We start from the raw sequence: 24651 nt of genomic DNA, 5'->3' as shown, positions 1-24651 counted from the left end.
GCAAAACATTCCTCACAGTAAGAGGATCCTGGGCTTAAAGTAACCTGAGGTACTTTCTCCCTGGACTCATGTTCACTCTGCGGGATCTGGTTTCTTAGGCCATCTATAAACATTACAGGTTAATGCATGTTTAAGAGTAAATGACTGCTACAAATGACTTTCAATATATATATATATTGAAACTTTCCATATCACATCTGAAAACATAAGTACAGCACAGATGGCCACTTTCTTCTGAAAATCAATCATTTCACACGTACAAATTAGTCTTGCAGACAAATGCGTTTATTTTTTCCCCCACCTTCAATTAAATATGGAAAAATGCAAGAAAAAAAAAAAAGGAAATAGGCAACCAATCACTAAAGGAAACTTGGTATATGAGCATTTCCATTGTAACACTAGAATGTGTTCTCTATGTACATGTCTATGCTGGCTGCTTTTGTTTACTAAAATAATATTTACAGTTTGTAGACACGGACATATCTCTTCGAACTCGTTGAATACAAATATAATTTGTATTATTGTATACTAACTAAAAGGTTTGCACTAGCAGTGGCATGGACAGCACTGTCTATTTCTCTTATGGGTGATATTGGACACTTAAGAGACACGTGGAATGCAAAACACAAAGCGTACCTTCCTGTGAGATACGAAGGAATCGGTTTTACGACAGACTCATATTTTCATCTATTGTGGCATTCTTTAATTTTTTTAGTATGGCAAACCTTTGAGAGACTAAAGCACACCAGTGTCACACGTAAGGATGAAAACAAAAAACCTCAAATGGTAAAATCCAATGGGAGAGGACACAAAAAAAACAGATCCACATAAGTGGTTGATGAGGACTGAGAAATGTTCCCAGGTGTTGATTTTTCTGCGCCTGTCTAGATGCCGTGTGACGGTAAACGCGTTGATGGTTGCGGAGTCTGCGCGTCGGACACAGATCTCAGTCCACCTCCATCTCTTTTGTGCCCGGCTTCGTCTGCTGGCTCCCCTTTGCTTCCCTCTTTCCTTCCGCTCCTTCCTGCTTAGCCGTCGGGCCGTTGTGAGCTCCGCTGGTTTGGTCGTTCACCTCGGGGGCCTCCTCCACTGTGGGCTTTGGCCTGTTGATCACTGGATTACATATGTCCTCCAGCTCCTGGAGAAGAAGCAAGCAAAGGAGAATCAGAAGATGTCATTCTCACTAAAGGAAGAAGATTATTAGATCTTAAAAAGCGGATCACACACCTGGATTTTAGCGATCATGTCTGCTACTTTGACAACTGGGTCTTGAGTTAAAGCAAGTTTACTCTGCGCATTCATCTTGCTGTTCATCCAGCCCATGCTTTCAGTCACACACTTCTCCACAGTGCTCATTTCCTCTGCACTCAAATGAAGGAATCGCTCGTCCTGGGAAAGAGTTTTTGACGAAGAAAACCTTTAGCAGGTCTAAAATGTATCTCTTTTAAAACAAAGTCATCCTATTATATTTTTCCCATAACAAAATACACTTTAAACTATATAAGCTAAAATACGAAAATAATTTAAACACTTAGAATACAAGATCAAGGATATAAACATAGTAAGACACCATCAACATATTCTCTCAGTAAAATATAAAAATAAATGGTTATTTTGTCACATACCTCAAGTATCAGTTACAGACTGTATTTCTTATAAGTGTCAAGTCATCTATGTTTATATGTCTTATCACGCTTCCTGTTCGCATAACACAGTATTTGTAACGCACTGCACAAAACATGCAGTTCCAAACACAAATCCTACTTCTGTCTTTTTCCTGTAAAGGAGTAATGGAAGAACATCACAGTCAGAAGAGGGCTTACCTTCTGTTTGTAGGAATCTACAAACTTCATGTAGAGTTGCAGTTTCTTTCCCAGTTCCTCAAATGCTCTCGGCCTGTCCTCATGCTCCCTGTGCCGGTCCTGAATGGGCTGGCCCAACCTCTGGAGAATAAAAAAAAATTTGCGTTAACATTGAAAGCTACTACCACTTTAAAATATTCTTACATCTTTACTCTTTATTCAACGTAACTTTTAGAAAGTTCCAAATCACAGCATAAATTACAATCTATAAGATTATATAATGAATGAATGAAACATGAACATAAAGCAACAATTCTGGGTAAAGTGCCACTGAGATTTATAAAATCAAAGGTTTATTTAAGCAAGTAATCATTAAGGAAAATATGCGTGCTAAGTAGTAGCTGTGGCTCAGGAGATATAGCAGGTCATCTACTAATCATAAGGCTGGTGGTTGTATGAATGGGTGAATGAGACATGTTGTATGAGCGAGTGCTCAAGCAGAGTAGCAAAGCGCTATATTAGAACCGGTTTATTTACTTATGTAACAAAATGGAAAATTTACATCGAATCAAATTACTAAAAGTTAGCATTTGGGGCATAAATATTTTTTTGTATGCAGTAGTCTGCAAAATCTTTCTTGTAATAAATGTAAACATACCATAAGTGCATCTAGCTTCTCCTCATAGACTTGTTTGGGTTGGTCTTCCCCATCCTCATAGAGCCACTTCTCTGTGTCCTCCAGCATCAGCGTCAGCCGGTTGCTGTCCTGTTATTAACAAACATGAAATGTTTATACAGATCAGTTCTTCATACATCGTCTCAGATATAATAGTCGTTTACTGCAACATGGGGGCTGCTATAATAGATGCAAAAAGTACTACTTACCCCCTCAGTGATGTACTTTTCATAAATCCCACAAAGTTTGTCCCGCAGATCATACACATACTCCTCCACAGCATTCTTTGCGTCGTTCAGCTCTTTCACCAGTTTGTCCTGGATAATCATCTGACGCTATGATGAAAAAATTAAAATGAATGAATAAAAATAAAAAAAGTTACGGATGATTCAACCAAGGCGTGCCATACGATATTACAGTATGACATTTCTGAATAAAACCTGTGCTTGTCCCGATTTCTGCCATAAATATATTACAACAGTAGATGTTCATACATAGATATAAAATTCCTTGTATCAGAGCATGACTCGGCTTTTTCTAAAGGCCACCTGCAACACTCACCTCATACTCCACAAAGTTAGAAAGGACGTCACTGTCAAGCTGTCGAATGTTGTTGATCACAATGGGAAGATCGATACTCTTCACCTTGACTTTGGGCTTGCTTCCTCCTGCTGCTGGGTCCTGCTTCTCACCAGCTGCTCCCTCCTAAATTTGGAAACCAGAGAACACAATGAGGCCTTTTTGGATTTCCAAACATGGGGCACCTTGCCAAAATAATCATCTATTTTTTTTTTTTAGACTAATTAATACTGCATGAGTCCATCTAATTGTAGCACAGATGCATCAATGAGCAGCGCTGACATGAATTCAGCAGCTCGCATACAGAATCTGTGACAATACATGAATTACTTAATACTTAATTTAATTGAAAGCATGTCTCAACAATATCAGTATCAGGGTTCTGCTTGTCTTATTATCAATACAGTCTGATATGAGCAAGAACAAACAAGAAAAACATGCAGTTTTAAAGCATCCTTAAATCGCAGCCTGACTAACCTTACTGCTGGAACTGGCATCCTCATTCTGCGGCTCCCCTTGGGTTTGGCCTTCCTGATCCACCTGCATTTTGATCTGAGACACATACATAATTATTTTAACGAAGATTTAAGTCAGGTGTCACAGCATTAGATATTTTTCATTGCATATAAAAGATCAATTAATGATAGTATCTTTCAAAAAACTACAAAAAAGCTGATTTTTAAGTGGCGGAAATCCACTGATAAACAATAAGGAACATAAATTTTATGAGAATAGTACCCATTCTATCCAATAGCTGTTGTGCTTTAACTCTGAACGGCTCAAAGAAACTGACCAGCTGACATCTGTGGCATCACAAGAGTGACTGTGGCAACAATAATCCTACCTGCTCCTCTGCTCTGCTCTCATTCTGCACCACTGGCTCTGTATCAGTTTGCATGTCCTCGCCCTCTCCTTTCTGCTTCTCAATCAGAGAAGCGCCGGACACGCTGAAGATGCCGTGGATGTTGACGCGCACTTTGACTTTCACTTTAGAGCTGTCACCATCTGGCTGGGGAACCACATTCTGTACTGAAAAAAAGCCTGGAAGCAGATGGAAAGAAAAGGAGCGGCTTCTTTAATAGGACCTCAACATGTTCTTGTGACAGGAAACTGGCAGTTGCATAGAAAAAAAAAAAAGATATCCCACTTGAGAAAACACACCCACCCACCACATGGTGATACACATACAGTACAGATAATTATGATGTTCGGCTGAGTCACACGAGAACCTGCTTCCCTTACTCCTAATTGCCATCAATTTGTTGGGCCAGCTACTTAGCGCACCTACATTAGCCGCCTCTTTCTGCATACTTGTGCAGCTGGTTAAAGGAACCTGATACATGCATACATGCAATGTCTATGTAAAACCAAGTAAGGACTGATCACTTTGATGCTAATAGAGCAGAATTAGCACCATTACCTATCCTGTGGTCGGAGTAGGGCAGTTCTTGAGGGTTGCTGTAAAAGGCTTCAAGGTCGAAGGGTTCCCTCTTGTGGAAGGTAATCACTTTGGAAAAAGGAGCAGCATGATTCTTACTGAACACCTCGCACTCTCTGTAGCACAAATTAGCCAAAAAAAAAGCAAAGTCAGGCAATGGAAAGTAATCACAGTCAGCAGATACTGTGTCCTAGAGCTGACTCGTCTATTTGGAGGAGCAAAAAGCAGTAAGTATACATACAGTAGCCTCCATAATGTTTGAGACAAAGACACAGTTTTTGTATTTTGTACATCAGTCAATATGTGATTGAAGTGCAGACTTTTAGTTTTTAGTAATGAAAAAGGTCACTAGATTAATGCCCATATAATCAACTCTTATCTAGACCTCTTAGGTATTTATTATATTTTCGATTAAAGTACTGTGCAAAAGTCTTGAGCCACCCCTCATGTTTTTAAAAGTGGTCTTAAGCAATAGTTCTTCAGGCTTTCTGAAGATCTTTCCTTTCAAAGTTCTTCTTTGGACACTGGCTGCTTTTTCCCCTCATTTTCAGTTCAGTCACTGACAATTTTCAGAATGTTTTTATTTACTGAACCAGTTACACTGACCTATGAATCACTCTAGCATGAAAACACCACCTAACTCAGGTGACGAATCGATGCTGTATCTACACATAACAGACAACTTAGCAAAGGACCAGTTTTAAATGGTATTTTTAGGCACTTTGTTACCATCAGAATGGTGTGCAGGGTGTCCTTAAAAAAAATCTGAGAATAAAGTGACAAGTGGAGCGCAGGAGAAAAAGGTGACAGGCCTAAAAACCATCTACAGAAGAGGAAAAGTCATGTCCTTTCCAAGTCCCCTCATCTTTACTGAAATGAACTAAACTGCTGAACCTATTTCCATTTTTTCACCTTCACCTTGCATTTATATTTTTTTACAAAATATAAAGAATTGAAAGTTAAAGATTGAATTGAAAGCGGTTCAAGATTTTTGCACAGTACTGTAGGTTAGGACTACCCTATAAACAGGGTAGAAATACATATATTTATGTATACATAAACCAGTTTTTGTCCTCCAGACACATAATCACAAAAAACACTGTCTCTTGTAGAGTGGTGCTATCTTTACCCCAATCCATCCTCTGTGGGTGATTTCCAGCGCATAGTAATTGGGAAAGGAACCACATCAGTGATAGAGAATTCCCGAACCTTAAATGCTGGTGACAAAATTGCGCACTACACAGACACATACGCACAAGCAAAACCACAAAGACGAACACATATTTACTCCATTTTATCACTACTATTTTTTTTCATATTACATTGGAAAGAAATACTGGGTGTTAATATCCGAGGATCTTCCAACCTGCAGTGCACAGCCTCTTGCTACAGCTTCGTCTGCATTGAGTGTGGTGCTGATGTCTTTGCAGAAGAACTTGGCGATCCTCTCTTTGATAGCCGGGATCCTTGTGGCTCCTCCAACTATCTCCACTGCACAGATATCATCCCGACTCAACTCTGCCAGACAAAACATACACATTCCTGAGCAGATTCTTCCTTTGTTTAACATTAATATCAATTAATGAATTAATAACTCTAAGGGGCGTACTTGATTGTTCAAGGGCCGATTTCAATGGAATCTCAACTCTCATGAGATACTGAGCACACATCTCTTCAAAGTGTAACCTGGAGGATTTAAACATTGGAAAAAAACAATTTAGATATCCACATTAAGTGTGCTTATTGAGATGAAAAAAAACAACAACAAATAGGTTTTTACCTGTTCATCCTGCTGGAAACATCAATGTCATTCATGAAGCACTCTATGTTTAGAGGCAGGTCGGAGGAGTTGGCACTCATGAGCTTCTTCAGTTTCTCGCACTCCTGGTATAGCCGCAGCACAGCCCTCGGGTTGTCCCTCACGTTGAGCTTGTACTTGCCCTTAAACTCCTCGCAGAAGTAATCTACCAATGCCTCATCAAAATTACGCCCTCCAAGGTATGGATCAAATGCTGTGGCAAGAACCTGACGCACCAGATTGATACGGAGTTTAGAATTTAAGAACAAAAGAGCAGATGCAGCTGGAGGACGAGAAGGAAGGCAAAAGGCTAACCTTGAGTTTGCCTTTGTGGAAGGCAGTGATAGACACCTGGAATGACGAATGCCCCATGTCCACAAATACCACGTTTCTCGGCCTCTCTTCTGGTGTAGGAAGGTCTTGCTTGTAGATCCCATAAGCCAAAGCCACTGTTCATAGACAAGACATTTATTTTCAACCCTTACGTTCCATGTTTGACTATGGCCACTTCATAAAGTTACTAATGTATCCAAGAACACCGACCTGCAGTGGTGTCATTAATTAGCCGCAAGCAATTCAGCCCTGCAATCTGAGTTGCATCGAACACCGACCGCCTTTCAGCATCTGTGAAAAAACTTGGGACCTGTAAAGCAGAGTACAAATCTTAATGTTCTCCTCAAAACCGCGTTCTGAATTACACCGACAAGTCTTGTGCACCGTTTTCATCACTCACAGAGATGACACAATCCACCACCGGCTTCTTCAGGGCGCTCTCTGACGTCTCCTTCAGCTTGGTGAGCAGCATCCCCGTGATCTGCTCAACTGTGAACACTTTATCCTCGTCCAAGTAACGCACCTAGGAACACTCAAGCATTTAGGGAGACCCGAAGCAAATTAAAAACCAAAAGGGTGAAGGTGATCGGTTGCTTGGAAGTTGATGGAAAAAGCAAAGATGGGGGGAAAAAAATGGGAAGTGGTGAAAAAGATGTAAAGTACTTTACCTTAATTCCAGTGGTTCCATTGGCCAGCTTATGCAAGCTGTAAGGCAGTTTAGGTCTTTCTGCTTGGATAAATGGGTCATCGAATGCTCTGCCGTGGAACTTTTTGAAGCCATGGACTGTATTTTTGAAGTTTGTTATAATCTGAAAGAAAGGAAATACTTAGCAAAGATTAAAAAAAGACAACTGTTTGAAGATGTAATGTGTCTGCCAAAAATAAAATTTCATGGATGATCTTACTTGACTTTTGGCTGCATTTCCAATCATGCGATTTTTGGAGGCCAAAGACACACAGGCCCTTAATGGGAAACAAACAGAAGTAATCCTGTTAACAGATGTGGCGTACGAAGAAGAACTGCAATTTCGATGGCTGCCAACTGAAATGTTGAGCATTGCCATGAGGGATAGTTCACGGGGAAGAGTGTCTGAACAAGAACTACAAACTAGGGCAGTGAGACATAGCAGATCACCTTGAAAATTAAGCTTTTTCTATCCAAAATAAAGAGAGAAAAAACAGGAAAATCGTTGTGTTTAATGACAAAGACCAACGCTTCTCCTCACACAAGGATTCATTTCACATTGGCTAGCAGTGACAAGTCACTCCCTAGCTTCACCTTGCCACAGAAAAATATCCTCATGCACTTAAAGGTGCAATGCTCCTCTCAGTCTCCTTTCCACGGATGCTGCAGCAAATTCAGTTTACAGAAACGGAGACCCACTTGGAGATGATTTGTTTCAGTCCGCCAAGTTGATTCCTTACATTCACCCTGGGATTTAATCCTCTGTCACTTCTGATCAAGCACTTGCATGCGTTAAAGATGCAGTTTGTAGACGGGCCTTAACTGACGCATTATCGTTATACCATGTCAAAACCTATTCGTTATCCTTTGATGTCTGTACAGTATGCAAACACTTTAAAACGCATATTAAACAAAATAACATGTACAATACAAGTAGGTTAACTGAGTCAGCTTGTCGTGCACTGCGCAGCTCGGTGGTGATAGCCAGGAGACATCTCAACTACCTACAAAAATAAACTGTTATTTAAAAAAGACCTATAATAACCTGCTGTGACGGGAAATGAACTAAGGCCGCATCACTACCGCCGCCACCATCCCTGCTGCCTTCCTGTGCATCACACCGCTCAGTCAGTGCGCCTCCAGTTGCAAACATTGCGTAACAAACTCACAGGCAGACCACACTTACACGGCGATGATGTCTGTCAATATTTCGGCTATACTTACGGCGTGCATCTGTCACTGTATTCATTGGCAATGGTTTCAATGCCACCGCTCCTGGCCACAGCGATGTAACAATTTTGGAAACCCACATCAATGCCTACCACTGACATATTGAGCGCTCTTAAATTCACCCAAGTTATCCTCCGCAAATGACCGCACTCACACCTAGGAGGAAGGGGGAAAAATAACACACAATGGCGGTCTGTTCCTAATTTTAAATTTATTTAAGCGTGTCGTCCGCTCTGAAAATATACGACACGGCTAGCCGAGCGTGCACTAACTGAATTACTAGCTGTTATGTAAGTAAAGCTGTTTATAGCAAACTCATTCAGTGTAATCCCAGAGAGCAATGATGTCCAGAGCGGATTCTCCCACTCCCAGGCAGCCCTAACATCACCCAGCGGCTCCGACTGACTGTATCTCCTCGGACCCGCCCACGTACGCCTGTGATTGGCTGCGTCACACCCAATGTCCTTACGTGATTGGTGCGGCAACCAATCGATAACAGAAAAATCTAGAACCACCTGGAAAAGGGGACCATTGAGTACGTCATCGGTAATCGGCACGGGCCTGACGTAAATTTTACCCTAAATTTAACCTGCAGGTACAGTTTCTACCTTCACATCTCACGTGCCTCAAAATCAATACGCATACAACTATAATATCTATGACTTTAACATTACTGATAGCTAGATCATATCTGATGAGATAGTGGTACGTAAGCGCTACCTGAAAGCATTGTTTGCGAGAGGTAAAGCTTAGAGTGCCCTAAGACGATATATTGCTTATACATACAAGTTTATTAAGTCGGTACAGTAATATTTACTGTTATTGCAAACATTTGTTTATAGCGACATATGACGCTGCTGTTTACGTGTCTTATCTCCATGGAAATGACAACAGAGGGTTGCACTGCGCGTAATCACATTGAATTATATTCATTTCATTCATTGGTTTTATTTCAATGCGTTTTATCTGTTTATGTTTACTTCTTTGTTTAAACAAAATATGATATACATAACTTTTCTGGCTAAGTTGTTTAGGTACCTACCATAAGATAAAATGTTCCAGATAAAAGGCCTAAATGTATATATTAATTATATTATTGGATTAAGGAATCGTGTTTAAGTTAGGTAAGCGTGTCACACAAAAGGCAATTTCCAGTAAAGATAGAATCACACATAACAGCCTTATGCCAACCGGTGCATAGTAATAAAGACATGATTTTATATCAGTAGAAAGAAAACAAAAATTAGTTTTAGGGGGTGTTTTATATTATTATACTTTACCCAATATATTATATTATTTGAATATTTTTAAACTTTGACTACAGCCTATTCAGATTTCCGCAAGTTGTTAGCAAAGCAACACAATAACGGAAAATTGCTGTCATATTGTTCTATCTATCTATCTATCTATCTATCTATCTATCTATCTATCTATCTATCTATCTCCAAAATAAATGTTTAATTGTGAGTTTTGGGGGGGTTTCATAGTGTTTAAAGTCATGGTATTAAATGGCACAACAAAACAAAAATGCACACATTCTTTAAATTCTAAGGTTTTACATAATTAAATAACATAATTAAAATATTTATAATAATAATAATAAAATCAGGTCCTTAGCCAGTTTTACAAGTACATAAATGCAACCTGAGATGAACAGCAGCACATGACATCGAAGACCTTGTTATTATTTATTTAACACTATATTCATAAAAGATAAAATATAATAATATAGCAGACTCTTAAAATGATAAAGACTAAACTAAAATGAGAATAGAGAGATTTTTTTAAAAGAAACTGTAATACCTTTCTTTTTTATTCGATCCAAATGCCTTCAGTTTTTTTTAGGGCAAACCCATAACACGTCACTGCTGAGTGTCTCGTTCGATTTCAGCTTTATTTGAACACTTGTTCTTATTTCCCTGTTTTCTTGTTGAGGACGTGAATGTTTACTCATATTCGGACTCAGCCCGCGGCGCCCCTTGCCAGAACAGGAAGTGATAGTTTAACAGGCTGTGCTAGCCAGCTAGTTCAAGTCAAATAGGTTAGCTTGCCTTTTAACACATTGTTTACGATGGGACTGTTCGGGAAATCACAGGAGAAGCCAGCAGCTGATTTGGTAAGTACTGACTGATGGTGACCAGAACCTGTCTTTAAGAGCTGTGTGGACAAAAAGCAAAGAAAGACAGTGGCTCTAGCTATCCTTGCTAACGTTAGCTGTCACACAGCTAGGGCTTGTCCGTCCTGTATGTTGATACTTCAGGCTGATAATTAAGTAGTCAACAGCACTCTAGTTGAAAAAACAACAACAACAAGTTTGACATTAGCTTACATAGTTTTTTTTTTTACACTATTCAAGATCACACGCTTGTATACGGTGTCCATTAGCCGATTTATGCTTTCTATAGTAGTGTGCCTGTTAGCATACATGCTAATATAAGTCTTCACTGTAAACAAACCATTGCTGTCCTCACTTTAGCCAACCTTATGAGCCATTACATATTAGCAGCTGTACATGGCGTCGTTGTATTGCGACACCCGTGTTAAAACGAATATTACATGTACATCCACCTGTAGCTGGCCGAGAAACAGAGACTGTGTCATGTTTTAATAAGATAATGTGCTCTTTCAGGTTAAGGAGTGGAATCATAAAATCAGGAAGGAAATGAGAGTGGTGGACAGACAAATTCGAGGTAAGACTACAGCCAGAGTTTGACACTTCCAGGACCGTTTACATTCAGTTTATATCACTTTCACCTAAATATCTGATAACCAAACTGAGGAGTTATAAATCTAGTGTAAGTACAATGTATTTGAATTGTCTGATAATTGCTGTCATTTAATTATTCATCTGGAAGGTGTAAAATAATCATTTGACTCAGTAAGTCATAAAGATACCAAATTAGCTTTTTGTATATGTAATAAATATAATCAAAGACCTGATAAATTGTGTGTTGTCTGTGTAATGAAATTGACATATTTTGGTTTCAGATATTCAAAGAGAAGAAGAAAAAGTTAAACGATCCATCAAAGACGCTGCCAAAAAGGGACAGAAAGATGTGTGCGTGGTGCTTGCGAAGGAGGTGATTCAGTCCAAACGAGCTGTCACAAAACTTCACGCTTCCAAAGCACAGATGAACTCTGTAGTTCTCAGCATGAAGAATCAGCTTGGTGAGTGTGGCAGCGCACAAGATGGGGAGGAGGGCGTTCTTAGTTTGTCACTTAGAGCAGGTTTTCTAATGACATTGTGATCATCAATGCTCTTCTCTGTCACTGAGGAAATCTGTTTTGCGTGTTTTCAGCTGTGGCGCGTGTTGCTGGAGCAATGCAGAAGAGCACAGACGTCATGAAAGCCATGCACAATCTAGTCAAAATCCCAGAGATCCAGGCCACCATGAGGGAGCTGTCGAAGGAGATGACGAAGGTCACTGTTTACCATGATATTATTGTTACGTGATTGTTACACTGTGTCACTGATGTTGTCTAATATTTTAATTCTGTTTATTTTGCTTTGTTGAATTTGAGATATTATTTTAGTTACAGTTGTGTTAAATTTTTGATCAATTTAATTGTTGTGCCAAAGAAATTTCACAACTTTTCATAGTAAAGCTAAAACTTGGCATATTTACCTTTCAGGCTGGTATCATTGAGGAAATGATGGAAGATACTTTTGAGAGCATGGAAGACGGAGAGGAGATGGAGGAAGCAGCGGAGGAGGAAGTCGACAGGATCCTCTTTGATATCACAGCAGGTGACAAAAATAAAATCACAGCTCAAAGTCACATTTTTGTTTTTGTTTGTTTTGGGGGTTTTTTTTAGGGAGTTTAAGTCTGAACCACAGATCAGCTATAAAGTCAAAACACTGAAAACGCTGGTTCTGCTTTCTCTTGTCAGGTGCCCTTGGCAAAGCACCGAACAAAGTCACAGATGCCCTGCCTGAAATGGAGCCCGCTGGAGCCACTGCGGCTTCAGATGAAGAGTCAGAGGAGGACATTGAAGAGATGCAGTCAAGATTGGCAGCCCTGAGGAGCTAAGGTGAACTGCCGCTGTGCTGCCTGTCGAAGTCAGGTGGCTCACTCCGTGAAGGACAGAGATCATTCTGGTGCAGAGGTTACAGTTTCGAGTATCCTCATCGCTTCTTGTTATAAATTCACATAATCATTTGGGGTTAACATTGTGCTACGACAGTCAATTTTTCGATAGTCATCTGGTTTACTCAGCCAGAAGAAAATACGTTTTTGCTTTTTGTGTATAATTATCAAGGGTAAACCCTGGGTAAGTCTTTATTATCCAAAGTCAAGCAGAAGGGTAAGAAGGTGTACATATTGTAAGTAAGAAAAGCCTGCTGTGCCTACAGTGCTTCATCATACTCTTCTTCTTCTGTCCAAAGTTATTCTAGACTGGTTGTGGAAGTATTTATGATCCCAAATGCAACAGACTGAATAACTGTTGATGACAAGTCACATCAGAAATGGCCATTCAGCTGTATTTTTAATCACTTAGGATCAAATTATTATTATTTTGTTTGTTCCGTTTACCTGTAGTTAACCTACAAAATCCGAAACACTAGATGTTGGTGGATGGGGTTCACTTTTTGTTTTCTGTACAGTCCAGTCAAAATGTGTCTGTTCGTTCTGTGGCTATACACGTTACACTGATCGGAAACTCCACGCATACTACTTTACTTTTTTTTTGTTTGTTTGTTTTTTTGACATTAGCAGTCAGCTCGTTAAATGTTTGACTTCATCCCCATGATTCCCTCCTAAACAGAAACAAGCAGAGGAAATAAGTTGGGTGTTCAGAACGTATGTACTGTGGATGTACTGTGTGTATATTTTTTCTATGTCTTGGAGAAAAAAAGAAATTAACTTTTAAGAATAAAGCTGACAGTTACCAGTAACTTGTCTCTGCCTGTTTCTGCTTGCAGCACTGATCACGCTAACCTTTCTTTTTTTGTGTGTTGTTTTTTTTAACATCTCAGGTCTCTTCTTGTTATAGTAGGCCTTTTGGGATATGTGAATCAGCCAATCAGCGGGTCAGAAAAAGTAGTGCACACAGTCGGTTTAATGCTGTCTGGCAGATAAAATGGCTCAACCGGCACACAAAAAAATAGCCTATATAAACAATAAAGACCTTAATGAGACTACTCCAAAGACAACAGTCTATCTAATTAAATGCAGGAGCTATGTGTCAAACTATAATAAACTAATGCCTTCTTCTTCTTCTTCTTTTTTTTTTTTTTTTTTAAAGGAGCAGAATTTTAATTTTTAGGAAGGGTTCATTTTCAATTCACCCCATTTCAAACCGGCTTTTTCTTTTTTTGTTTGTTTTTGGGGGGTTTTTTGGTCCGTTTTGTTAAAATGGACAAAAGGGTCAAGTTTCTGCCAGCCACGGCCCTCCCTTGGCAGCTTTTGTTGGACGGTAACAAAACCTCGCCTGTGTGCTCTGGCTGCAGTTTGTGTGTGAAAGGCTAGACAAAGCCAAGGTACTGTTGCTCTGGTAATGCAGGTGTTCTCAGGTTTGGGACCAGGGGATGAGAATTTCGAGGATAGGCAATGTCCCTGTCCTTGAAATCACTTTTTAGTTTTTATGAGGTCATTTTAATAAGGTTTGACCTTCAGTTGTAAATGTCAACTGTGAGCAAGATTACAGTCAGTACAATCTGAAATATTTGGACTCTTGCTCGTTGTTTTAGGCCACACTAGCTACTCTGCATCTTCCTCAAATTCCCCAGTGTCACTTGATTTGTGGTCATTTGATTAATTGTAAAAATTCCCTTTAAAAATGTTACACCATCAGAACCCTGCATCCTGAAGTGGGCCTGTGTGTAGTTTAAAGAGCATGACGTGTTAATGGGTAACAGTTGAAAACACCATGTTCTCGTTACAGTTGTTTAATACATTTCTTTAATCTTTTCTTTCAAGAGTGTTCAGGCTAAAACATTTGTTCCTATCTGCAGCTCTGAGGCAGTGTGATGGATAATACTCTCTACTATTCGGACATAAAGCAAGCAATCAAGAAGTTTACTTGTAGATAAATCGCTAATTAAAATGTTTTCGTTGCAGTAATGCATGTGTGTGTGTACCTTCATTTAAATGACCACAAAAGTATTCATTCAAACATATCGGCCACGTAGTATTACCGTATTATTCCAAGTAGGAGGTAGTTTGTGGATCTTTGAGCTTTACGGGGATTTGGTTGCAGTATTAAAAGGTAAATTTGAAAGGGATTACAGAATACAAACGCTTAAAAGGAGCACGGAGAGGGGGAACAGGAGATATTTGTCTCCTTTGCAACCCTGCATCGACACATCCACACACCCTTGTGGGCTTGAGGACTCACGCTCCGGCATGTTGTGTGTCTGCTGTCTGTGCAATGCAACACTGCCATCTATGGATAAGAGCTGTAGGCCGCTCACTGTTTATCCCGCATCACGTTGCCGCCTGTGTGCGTCCACACGCAGCCGCCTGGACGCGCCTGTCATCTGGAGGAAACTCCTCCCTGCAGACAGCGCGTCCTGTCGCCTTCCCAGCGCAATGGTCTCCTGGATCATCTCTAGACTTGTGGTGTAAGTCCCCTTTTTAAATTCATTTAAAACATTCTCTGTCATAGAGGGATATGAACAGATCGCATCGCCTGATTGTTGCAGGTGGCAAATCGAGACGCACATTAACGGTGGAGAAGCTGCGCGCTTTACAAGCCCCCGCATTTCTGCCTGACAGCCTTTTTAATCAGAATCAGACGTCAACATAGAGAGCAAGTGTCGTGCTGTTCATTTCTGACTGAAAGCAGCCCGGGTTTGATGGGATTGTACTTTGTCGTTTCAGCCGGAATGAGCCCCGGGCCTGTATAGACCTACTGTATTTCTTAACAGGCTGGCAGCGCGCAGCAGTCTGCCACTCTTTGTTTTTATCAAGTGATTTGTTTTTTATTCTAGACAAAGAGATGACGTTATTGAGTGAATAATGTATTATCGTCATACGAGATGATAAAAATGAGTCAGATCCTGAAATCTGGGGGCTTCTTTCATAGCCAGAAGCCCTAAATGTCACTGAGTGGCGAGGTGTCTGAACAACAGGAGCGGTCTTTGAGTGGACCAATATTGAGTGTGGATGTCCCACATTGGAAAAAAAAAAACAAAAGGGATGGGTCAGCCTTCTCAGGTTACAATGCAAGAGCATTTCATGTTATAAGAGTGGATGCATATACCCCCATGTTTTTATATCAATAGCTGCCTGTTTCCTATTATTATTAGTGTAGGTCATGGCTATTTTTCGCCTGCACAAACTATGAATCAGCATCATTGCAGACTGTGTAAAGCAACAGTAGGCTCTAACCTCGAAATAGGGAAGCAATTACATTTTGATAACGAGATTTTGTTACACTGATTGGACTGCCAGCGCTTTGGCAGCTCAAAACCTGGTTATGCAGATTCGTTTTTGGATCGGTGGCCAACAGAAAGGTTTTAGCTGCGTCGATATTTTAAGCGTCCTTGTGTTTCTGAACTCCGAGTTAGCCGGCCAGGCCCGAGCAACATGATGTGGGTCAGTAATTTGATCAGGTCACACTTACGCAGCTGTTGCTGTTGCTTGGTTGTAGCACTTTCACAGAGTCCACGTCTCTGTCCGGACACCCAGCAGCACAGGTGCTTGCATAAGAGGAGGAATTTAAAGAAAAAAGACAACATATGTGAACTAATTTTACCTGAAATGACTTGACTTTATCTGTCAGCTGCCAAGCCCGTATTAGCCATGAGTAATACTTTACAGTTTCTGATTGACCTCATCTTTCCTGGAAACCTGTAAATGTCTACAAGAGGTCCAAAGATTCAAAACAAAATGTACATACAAATGCTTAAGAAGAAAGAATTATTCCCAAATGTCTATATATGGATTGCTTTAATGCACAGCATACACTGCTGTGGAGAAGTCTTTCACCCCTCGTAATTTGCTAGGAAAATGGGAAATAGGTGCAGCGATTTATTAAAAACATGCAAATACACATGAAAATAGAGTATAGAGGAAAAAAACAGGCTGTGCAATACTAATAAGCTTTAAAGTAAAAATCTGATGTGTTCACTTTTATTCTTTAATGCCTCCACTCTCACAGATGAGTTTTCTTGTTGTTTCTTTAAGTAGTCTTCAGGAATAGTTCTCCAAGCTTATGAAGGACATTCAAAGCTTGTCTTTGGATGTTGCCTGCATTTTGTTCTGTTTTCTATCAAATGTCTTTTGTTCTCTGCTTGTCAGTTTTCCTCAAATTTTTTAAGGACACGCTGCACACCATGCTGAGAAATTACAAAGTTTCAGCTACTGGCTCTTTAGGAATCATCTTGTTGGTCCAAAAATACTATTTTATGCCTGTCAAACTGTGTTTTTATGGGAACCTGACAACAACAAAGTGCCTAAAGGTATAAAATTACTTCTTCACTAAGTTGTCAGTTATGTGTAGTCACAACACTGGTTCATCCCTTGGGTTAGGTGCTCAAAGGATTCACAGGTAGTCATAGGAACCGATAGTTCCTGCAGTACAAAGACTGTACAGCATATGAGTTAAACAACAGCCAGTGTCCAAAGAAGACATTTGAAAGATTTTCAGAAAGCCTGGAGAATTATTGATGGAGATCAATTTAAAAATTACAAGAAAGTCTGTCACTTTGGAAACAAAACATAGACTTTTTCACAGCAGTTTATTGTTTTTAATCATGTTTTATTGCATTAAACATGTCTTTGTGGCACGTTTTTTTATGTCTGAATATTAATCGGTTTTCTGTCTTTTAGACTCGTCTTTGGTACACTATATCCTGCATACTCTTCTTATAAAGCTGTGAAGTCCAAAGATGTGAAAGAATACGTGAGTAAAATGTTTTTAGCTTTACAATAGTAACACCATGATGTATTAGTAAATAGAAATGTTTTATGTGGATTTGCATTAACAGATTTGACTTTTCTATGACATTGCAGGTGAAATGGATGATGTACTGGATAATATTTGCCCTATTTACATCTGTGGAAGTGTTTACAGACATGTTTCTTTGTTGGTAGGTGACTGCAGATGTTTTGTGTCAATGATCGTACAGAGGCCCTCCGGGGAATATATTTCAACTCTTGTCTTGAGTCTTGTAGGGTTATCATTAACAATCTTTATGGCAGACATAAAAAAACACAAGTTATTGTGTTTTACTGCTACTCCGTGTTTTCACTGCAGGCTTCCTTTCTACTATGAACTGAAGATAGCCTTTGTGGTGTGGCTGCTATCCCCTTACACTAAAGGTTCCAGTGTGCTATACAGGAAGTTTGTTCATCCCACGCTTTCCTCAAAAGAAAAGGTGAAATCCCTTTCCTTTTTGTTGTTGTATCTTCCTTTATTTCCTCTGGTGCCGTTAAAGGAAAGGCATAGGGGGCAAAATGTTCAGTCTAGGCTTTAAGCTAACACGCGTGGTTTTGTGTCTAATAGAACTGGAGTTTTGCGACTGTCTCAGGAACAAAAGTGCCTTTGTGCCAATTCACTTTCCCACTTAAGCTTTTAAAAATGTGTCCGCTGGACAAAGGCAAAGACATGTCACAGTCTTCTTCCATTCGTCTTTTCCTTTCCACCTTTTTCCCCCCCTCTGTTTGTGTGGCAGGAAATGGATAAATGAGCTTTCTGAAGATCAAAAGCCACAGAATGAAATGATGCAGTCAAGCAACACATGAAACAGCTGTCCAGCAATTACACAATGCCAATGAGATACATCATGTTCATGTGATTCTTTTTTTTTTGCTCTTTGTTTAGGACATTGATGAGTATATCTGCCAAGCAAAGGACAAAAGCTATGACACACTGGTGCATTTTGGGAGAAAAGGACTGAACGTTGCAGCCACAGCTGCAGTCATGGCTGCAACAAAGGTAATGCAGACTCTGGACATTTGTTTTGTACTGCACTGGGGGTACGGTGCTCGGGCATTGTAAATAATGTGTCAAGCTTGTTGTTTTTGCGGCCGATCACATTCATGAAGCTTTGAACATTTGTTTTTGAAGCAGAGGACGCAGCAGATTACTGTAATGTTTGTGTATTTCATGATGCCATGTCATCCCCAGCCTGTCTCACACTGCTGCTGATACTAAAACATAGCCTTTCCCGGTTTAGGGTCAAGGAGTTCTGTCAGACAGACTCAGGAGTTTCAGCATGCAGGATCTCTCTTCCTACCAGTCTGACCCTGTTAACAGCAGCTCCGACTCTACGCAGCCTGCAGCCGCACAGCACCGAACCCGACCTATGATGCGCAGCAAGTCTGAGAGCTACAAGGGTGAGGAGATGTGATTTCCATACTGCTTCATGCCACCTACAGTAGCCCTGAAAACTAAATAAACAAACAACAAATAATAGTCTTATAAAGCATTATAAAAATGTAAATGAGTTAAATAGCACAACATACCAAAAAATATGGAAATATGGGCTCGATGAGCACACTGTAGGAGCCATTACAATGCTGCAGCAGTGCCTGCCTGGTTTGTGTGACGCAGATTATCGAGGCGATATCTGTTTTCCTGTTCAAGCTCGTTTAAGCCCAAAGATATTGTTTAGTACCTCAGCTTTCCTGACTGGCCCCCTAACCTCAGCCCTACCTTCCTGTTTGGAGCAGGTCAGGCCCTCACAGGGCTAACCATCCTGTGACAAAACTCGCATGCAGCTGGAGGGATTTTGTGCCAACTTTAACAGTGGAATCGGTTATTATTTGTACTAATTCGGTGCTGTATTTTTCAGATAATTTAAAAAATTTTTCATGTAATTAAATTTAGAAGTAACAACAACTGTTAATATCGATGGGGTTACGGTATTATTAAATAATGAATCTTAGCAAGGGTATGTCATCGAATATTTGGTAACCAAGCTGCTGTAAACATCTGAGCCAGCGTTTGAATTTTCATTCATTCTGAGGATCTTTGTTATTGCCGACAAATCCAAGTAAAAGACCAAAACCATTACTTTCTGTGACTTAGACGTTGTCTGTTGTTCATTTTAAGGCTGCATATGTTTATATGTCTAAATAATGTCCTAAACAGCTGGGCAGTGTAGCTACTTGGATACATTTGTTGGGGACTATTTTCAGCTGTGGATTAATACACATTTGGCGAGCTGTATTTTTAGTTGCATGGTTGGTTTGGGGTGGAGTTAAAATTAATATGAATCATAATAAATGTCAGCTGGAGCTAAGATGTGGTTCATTAATGTGTTTTTTATACTTTCTGTATAACAATGGCGCTTAAGGCGCAGAGGCATCAGAAAGTTGCTTTTTTGTGGTTTTGATCTTTTTGTGAGATCATTGGATTTGCTGACAACAACAAAATCACCAAAATGCAAAATCACTAAAGCTTCTACGATATTATCTTTTGTCTTCTGTTGTGGCATTATTTGACATGGAAAACAGGCTAAGAAGGTTTACTCTGACTCTTAAAATAATAGAAATGAGGACATAAGGAGGGCTAATAAGAACAGCCTTGTTATGCTTGTATTTGCTGCAGCAAATTGGTGTTTGATCTCAGTCGTGCAGCATGCAGGATGATGATGCATTATGATATGAGCATTCGTAATCCCCAAACTGACCAAAATCAGCTACATCTCTTCTGTAATGAAATGGGAAGCATTAGGCCTTTGATTGGTTAGTTTTTCATTCCCTGCTGCCGACCTTTTCCCACGGTACAGGGCAGGATTTTGACATGACTGAGTTTGAGGTGTTGGGGTTGGACCAGTGGGACTCCAAGGAGTTTCTGTCCCAGAATGCTTCAACTTCTGAGTCTGAGCCCACGCCCATTACACCCACTATGACACCCCAGTCCACCCCACCCTCCGCACCCTCTCTACCTCCCACTCCGGTGGCTCTGGAGCAGCCTGAGGAGGTGAGGAAAGAGGCGCAGGCAGCGTCAAAATCTCCACAGCTCAGGCTGACTAAGCGGAAGGCTCCTGAGGTACACTGCCTTGTGAACGTGGCTGCTCAGCTGCTGTCTGATCCTAACTGCCCCTTGAGAATGGTGATTTACTCAATGATTCACTAATTTCTGCTGCTGCGTGCCTAAATAAATCATCATGGTCCAGTACCTATGCGATGGTGGAGAGCCAGATTGCTAATAGAATTTCTGCACTGATGAAACTGAATCATGCATTAACTTGGTAGAAACATTATTTAGTTCAAATAATGATTGCATGATTGCAGTGACTCAGATTTTTTGGAAATATTAAACATTGTTGATAAATTCACACGGTTTGCCTTCTAGTGTGTTTCACCCATTTAGAATAACTTTTAGTTTTGATGTGGAAATGTTTGTGTGAAATCCTTCCCTGGAATGAACCAGCATTCATTCATAAACCTCAACACCTAGTATGTCTTTGATTGGCGTTCTCAATGAACAGCTAAATAAAGCAGGATTATTAAAGGATAAAGCTGGCAATATTTTTTTTTCAGTTGTCAGAAGATCACATGAAAAAATCAACAATGAATTGATACTACAAATGAGTGTTGCCTGGGTAGCTAAAGCCTGAAAGAGCTTGTTCCTTATTCCTGTGCGACCCAAACCCTGGTAGAAACATCAGTGAGCCACAGCGCATGCGCTAAGTGACATAATGTTTCATCACAATCAACATGGGACTGTAGTTTTTTGTTGTTTTTAAGTTATTACCACATCAGTCCCCTGATACCACAAATACTCTGCTGAGAAACAAATGTGCATTTACGCCTCAAGACCTAGGACTTTTTCCCTCCCCCTCCCAATCAGTTAGTAACAGCTCCAATGATGCAAGGCCAAACTTACCTATTCATTACTATTCTCTAAGGCAGGGGTGTGCAATCTCAGTCCACGAGGGCCGGTGTCTCTGCAGGTTTTAGATGTGTCCTCGAACCAACAAAGCTGATTTAAATGGCTAAATTAACTCCTCAACATGTCCTGAAGTTCTCCAGAGGCCTGGTAACGAACTAATTGTGTGATTCAGGTGTGTTGACCCAAGGTGAGATCTAGGGACACCGGCCCTCGTGGACTGAGATTGCCCACCCCTGCTCTAAGGTCTCGCTATTGACAAGAGAAACGTGAGAAAAACAGTAAAGCATGCTTCTCTTAACCACCAGGCCAAATTCAAGTTTTAAAGACAAAAGCTCTTAATTAAGCTGCATATTAAAATTATGAACAGCCTCTCAACAGTCAGTAAATACTGATGTCATTTAAGCTATTCTGTGCCACATTTGATTCAACATACACTCACCAGACACTTTAAGTACCACCTTGTTCTTACCAGGTGGAGCCTATTTTGTTTTCAGAGCTACCTTTAGTCTTCATGGCAGAGATTCAACAAGATACTGGAAACATTCCTCAGAGATTCCAGTCCAGGTTGACATGATAGCATCACACAGTTTCTGCAGATATGTCTGCTGCATATCCATGGTGGGAATCTCACATTCCACCACATTTCAAAGTTGCTACGTTGGATTGAGATCTGTTGACTGTGGAGGCCAGAACAGTGAACTCACTGTCGTATTAAAGAAGCCAGCTTGAGATGATTTGAGCCTTGTGACATGCAACATTTTCCTGCTGGAAGCAGCCATCAGACGATAGGTACTGTGGTCATAAAGAGTTGATTTTAAGGGACCCATAGTATCCTATAAAATACTAGGATACTGGCAGCATTTCTTCTATTGTCCAATTTTTTGAGCCTGTAGAAATTGCAGCTTCGGTTTCCTGTTCTTAGCAGGAGTGGCACCTGAAGTGATCTTTTGCTCTTGTGTGTTCAGAGAAGCTCTTCTGCATAAACTTGGTTGCAAAGAGTGGCTATTTGGGTAATCATGTCATGCTCCTCTGACATCTGATATCAAAAAGACATTTTCACCCAGAAAACTACCACTCACTGCATTTTTCTCTCTTTACATACGATTCTCTGTAAACTCTACAGATGGCAGTGTGGGAAAAATCCCAGTAGATCAACAATTTCTGAAATACTCAGACCAGAACCATCTGGCACCAACAACCATGCCATCACTTAAATCACTTTTCTTCACCATTCTGATGCTCAATATCCAGCAGGTCATTGTTCGTAAATGCACTGGGTTCCTGCCATGTTATTAGCTCTTTAGATATTTGTGTTAATAAGCAGCTGAACAGGTGTCCCTAACAAAGAATTAAACACAACACATTCACAGTCATAGTGATACTAGGCAGCCTCTTCAGTAAAAGTGTTGCACTTGGCAACCTTTGAAAGCGTTACATGCTGTGTTTTTACCCTAGAGACAGTCTGGTCCCAGCACACTGAGCTGATAATCCACAGAAGAAGATTATTCACTACTACAATGTTTACTCCTCTTTTGTAATGTTTACAGTACATTTTTTTAAATTGCCGTCTGCTCCTTAAAAGGAATTAAAGTAAATATTTGCAATCTCCTCTCCTGTTAATGACTTCTGTAGAAATAAACAGGCTTTGGTCTGAGAGGTAAATTGGAAAAACAGGGAAACTGTTTCTTAGTTTTGCTTTCATCTTGACAATAAGAAAAATACAAAATAATGCCAGCCTTTATCCTTTAATAAATACTTTGCGACTCCTTGCAGCTACTGGCTGACTGAATTCCATCTCTCTGTTCGCTTCTCTCGTCCCTTCTAGCCTCCTCATAGAGTCTTAAGGCCTCTCACAAGATCCAGGAGTGCTCTTTCTTCGAACAATGAAGCCATGTGAAACTGTCCTCAAGACTACTCCAGCTGCCTTTTCTGCAAGAAGTTAAAACAAAAATACTGAATGGCCAAAAGCTACATGACTGAAGCAGCCCTGCTTTGGAATAAGGTATTACCAAAGTGACCTATGATGACCCCTCTATATACAGCATATAGCAAGTGACTCATGATTTAAAATGTTGAGGTAGGAGAAATGAGTGAATGGGTGCCATGCTGAGAAGACACTTTGAGTTCGTTGGTTATTGAATATGTATTTATGTACAGGTTTATGTGTGCTTCATCTTTATGATTTCTTTGTTTTTAATCTATCAAGTCTGGACAGGCATGTGTGTCTTCCCAGGCATTAGTCTGCTGTTATTAAACAGAATGTACTGTCACTGAACATTACAGCGGGCACAGTGAGCAAGAGAATGTGATAGAAGCCAAGGATCAACAGCATAGACCGGGCTGTTTTTACCCACGTGAAATAATTTTTCTCTGGAGAGCAGCTTTTCTGCACTTCAATAATTATCACAACAAAGTATTAATAAATCAATCAGTTATCCAAGCGAAGATCAAGCAACAAGTGACAGATATGATTCTGTTTATTACCTCTCTCTTAAAGCCTTAAAAAAAGAGATAGCAGAAACTTAAATGTTGCATTTCCAACAGTGTTCTTATTAATATGCACTAGGTTTAGAATAGAAATCACTGCCCTCAATAATCTAAAATAGCTGAATAAATAAATAAATATAAGTCACTGAACACCACCATCAATCACTTTCATTATTGTGCGTTTTTTCGGTGGTAAATAGTTTTTTTGTGTACCAAAAAACAACACGTGCATCACAGATTTAGAAAAGAAAGAAAGAAAAGAGAAAAAAAGTCATTACATAAGATGTTTCGTTAGTGGAGCTGACTGTTTTTGACAATCTGTTTAGTTTCTAAGCATGTTCTGTCATTTAATTGGCAGTTTTTAGTGCAATTAGGATTAAGTCACTTTTCTGCTGTAGCAAGAGTAGGATACTACATGGTTAAACATTAACTGTATATGGACATGGTTGTTTTATCTTTTTATTTACATGTTTAAAATCACTGTGCAATGTTCTGCTGTGAACTGAGCAACTCTAAGCCCGACTCTCGTTACCGTTATTTGCTTCCGTTGTTATTTAGAAAATCACGAGAGTGACTTTAGTGGTTTTTCAGGTTTACAACCTTTATGAATTAGCAGTGCGTGGTGAAGCGTTGTTTGTTTTCATCCTGAACTTTACTCGCTGCGCCTGAACCTCGGCGACGTTCTAAACAAAGTATCACTGTGCTGGTTGTCGATTGACAGGATTAGCCCAGTAGATTTCTAACTTTCCTCTATGTATCTGTATCATTTAAGGTGGGTTTGAAACAAAAAGCTTCTCAGGTACAACTGTTCTGTTTACACGTCACTCACTC

General features: G+C 40.0%; 3 protein-coding genes across 3 annotated transcripts; 2 read left to right on the top strand and 1 right to left on the bottom strand.

Annotated features, from left to right (window-relative positions):
• Window positions 1-267: 267 nt before the first annotated feature.
• Window positions 268-8921, bottom strand: hspa4l (heat shock protein 4 like). The gene is made up of 19 exons (XM_026152258.2): window positions 8536-8921; window positions 7532-7589; window positions 7295-7435; window positions 7027-7149; window positions 6837-6936; window positions 6609-6742; window positions 6276-6520; window positions 6105-6181; window positions 5862-6013; window positions 5625-5731; window positions 4478-4611; window positions 3902-4098; window positions 3535-3609; window positions 3040-3183; window positions 2688-2813; window positions 2461-2568; window positions 1824-1943; window positions 1228-1389; window positions 268-1138 (listed from the first exon to the last, which is right to left on the bottom strand). The coding sequence occupies exons 1-19, from the start codon at window positions 8640-8642 to the stop codon at window positions 947-949; spliced, it is 2502 nt and encodes an 833-aa protein (XP_026008043.2). The 5' UTR covers window positions 8643-8921; the 3' UTR covers window positions 268-946.
• A 1577-nt stretch (window positions 8922-10498) lies between these two features.
• Window positions 10499-13438, top strand: chmp3 (charged multivesicular body protein 3). Its single transcript, XM_026152259.2, has 6 exons — window positions 10499-10657; window positions 11171-11231; window positions 11530-11709; window positions 11841-11962; window positions 12175-12289; window positions 12433-13438. The coding sequence occupies exons 1-6, from the start codon at window positions 10613-10615 to the stop codon at window positions 12570-12572; spliced, it is 663 nt and encodes a 220-aa protein (XP_026008044.1). The 5' UTR covers window positions 10499-10612; the 3' UTR covers window positions 12573-13438.
• Window positions 13439-14915: 1477 nt separating this feature from the next.
• reep1 (receptor accessory protein 1) lies at window positions 14916-23284 on the top strand. The gene is made up of 8 exons (XM_026152215.2): window positions 14916-15106; window positions 17319-17391; window positions 17502-17578; window positions 17746-17866; window positions 18313-18426; window positions 18668-18827; window positions 20225-20487; window positions 23159-23284. The coding sequence occupies exons 1-8, from the start codon at window positions 14931-14933 to the stop codon at window positions 23228-23230; spliced, it is 1056 nt and encodes a 351-aa protein (XP_026008000.2). The 5' UTR covers window positions 14916-14930; the 3' UTR covers window positions 23231-23284.
• The last annotated feature ends 1367 nt before the right edge of the window (window positions 23285-24651 follow it).

This window comes from Astatotilapia calliptera, chromosome 19, assembly GCF_964374335.1.
Source record: "Astatotilapia calliptera chromosome 19, fAstCal68.1, whole genome shotgun sequence".
In the NCBI taxonomy this organism is placed as follows: Eukaryota; Metazoa; Chordata; class Actinopteri; order Cichliformes; family Cichlidae; genus Astatotilapia; species Astatotilapia calliptera.
This window is presented reverse-complemented; position numbering and strand designations above follow the sequence as displayed.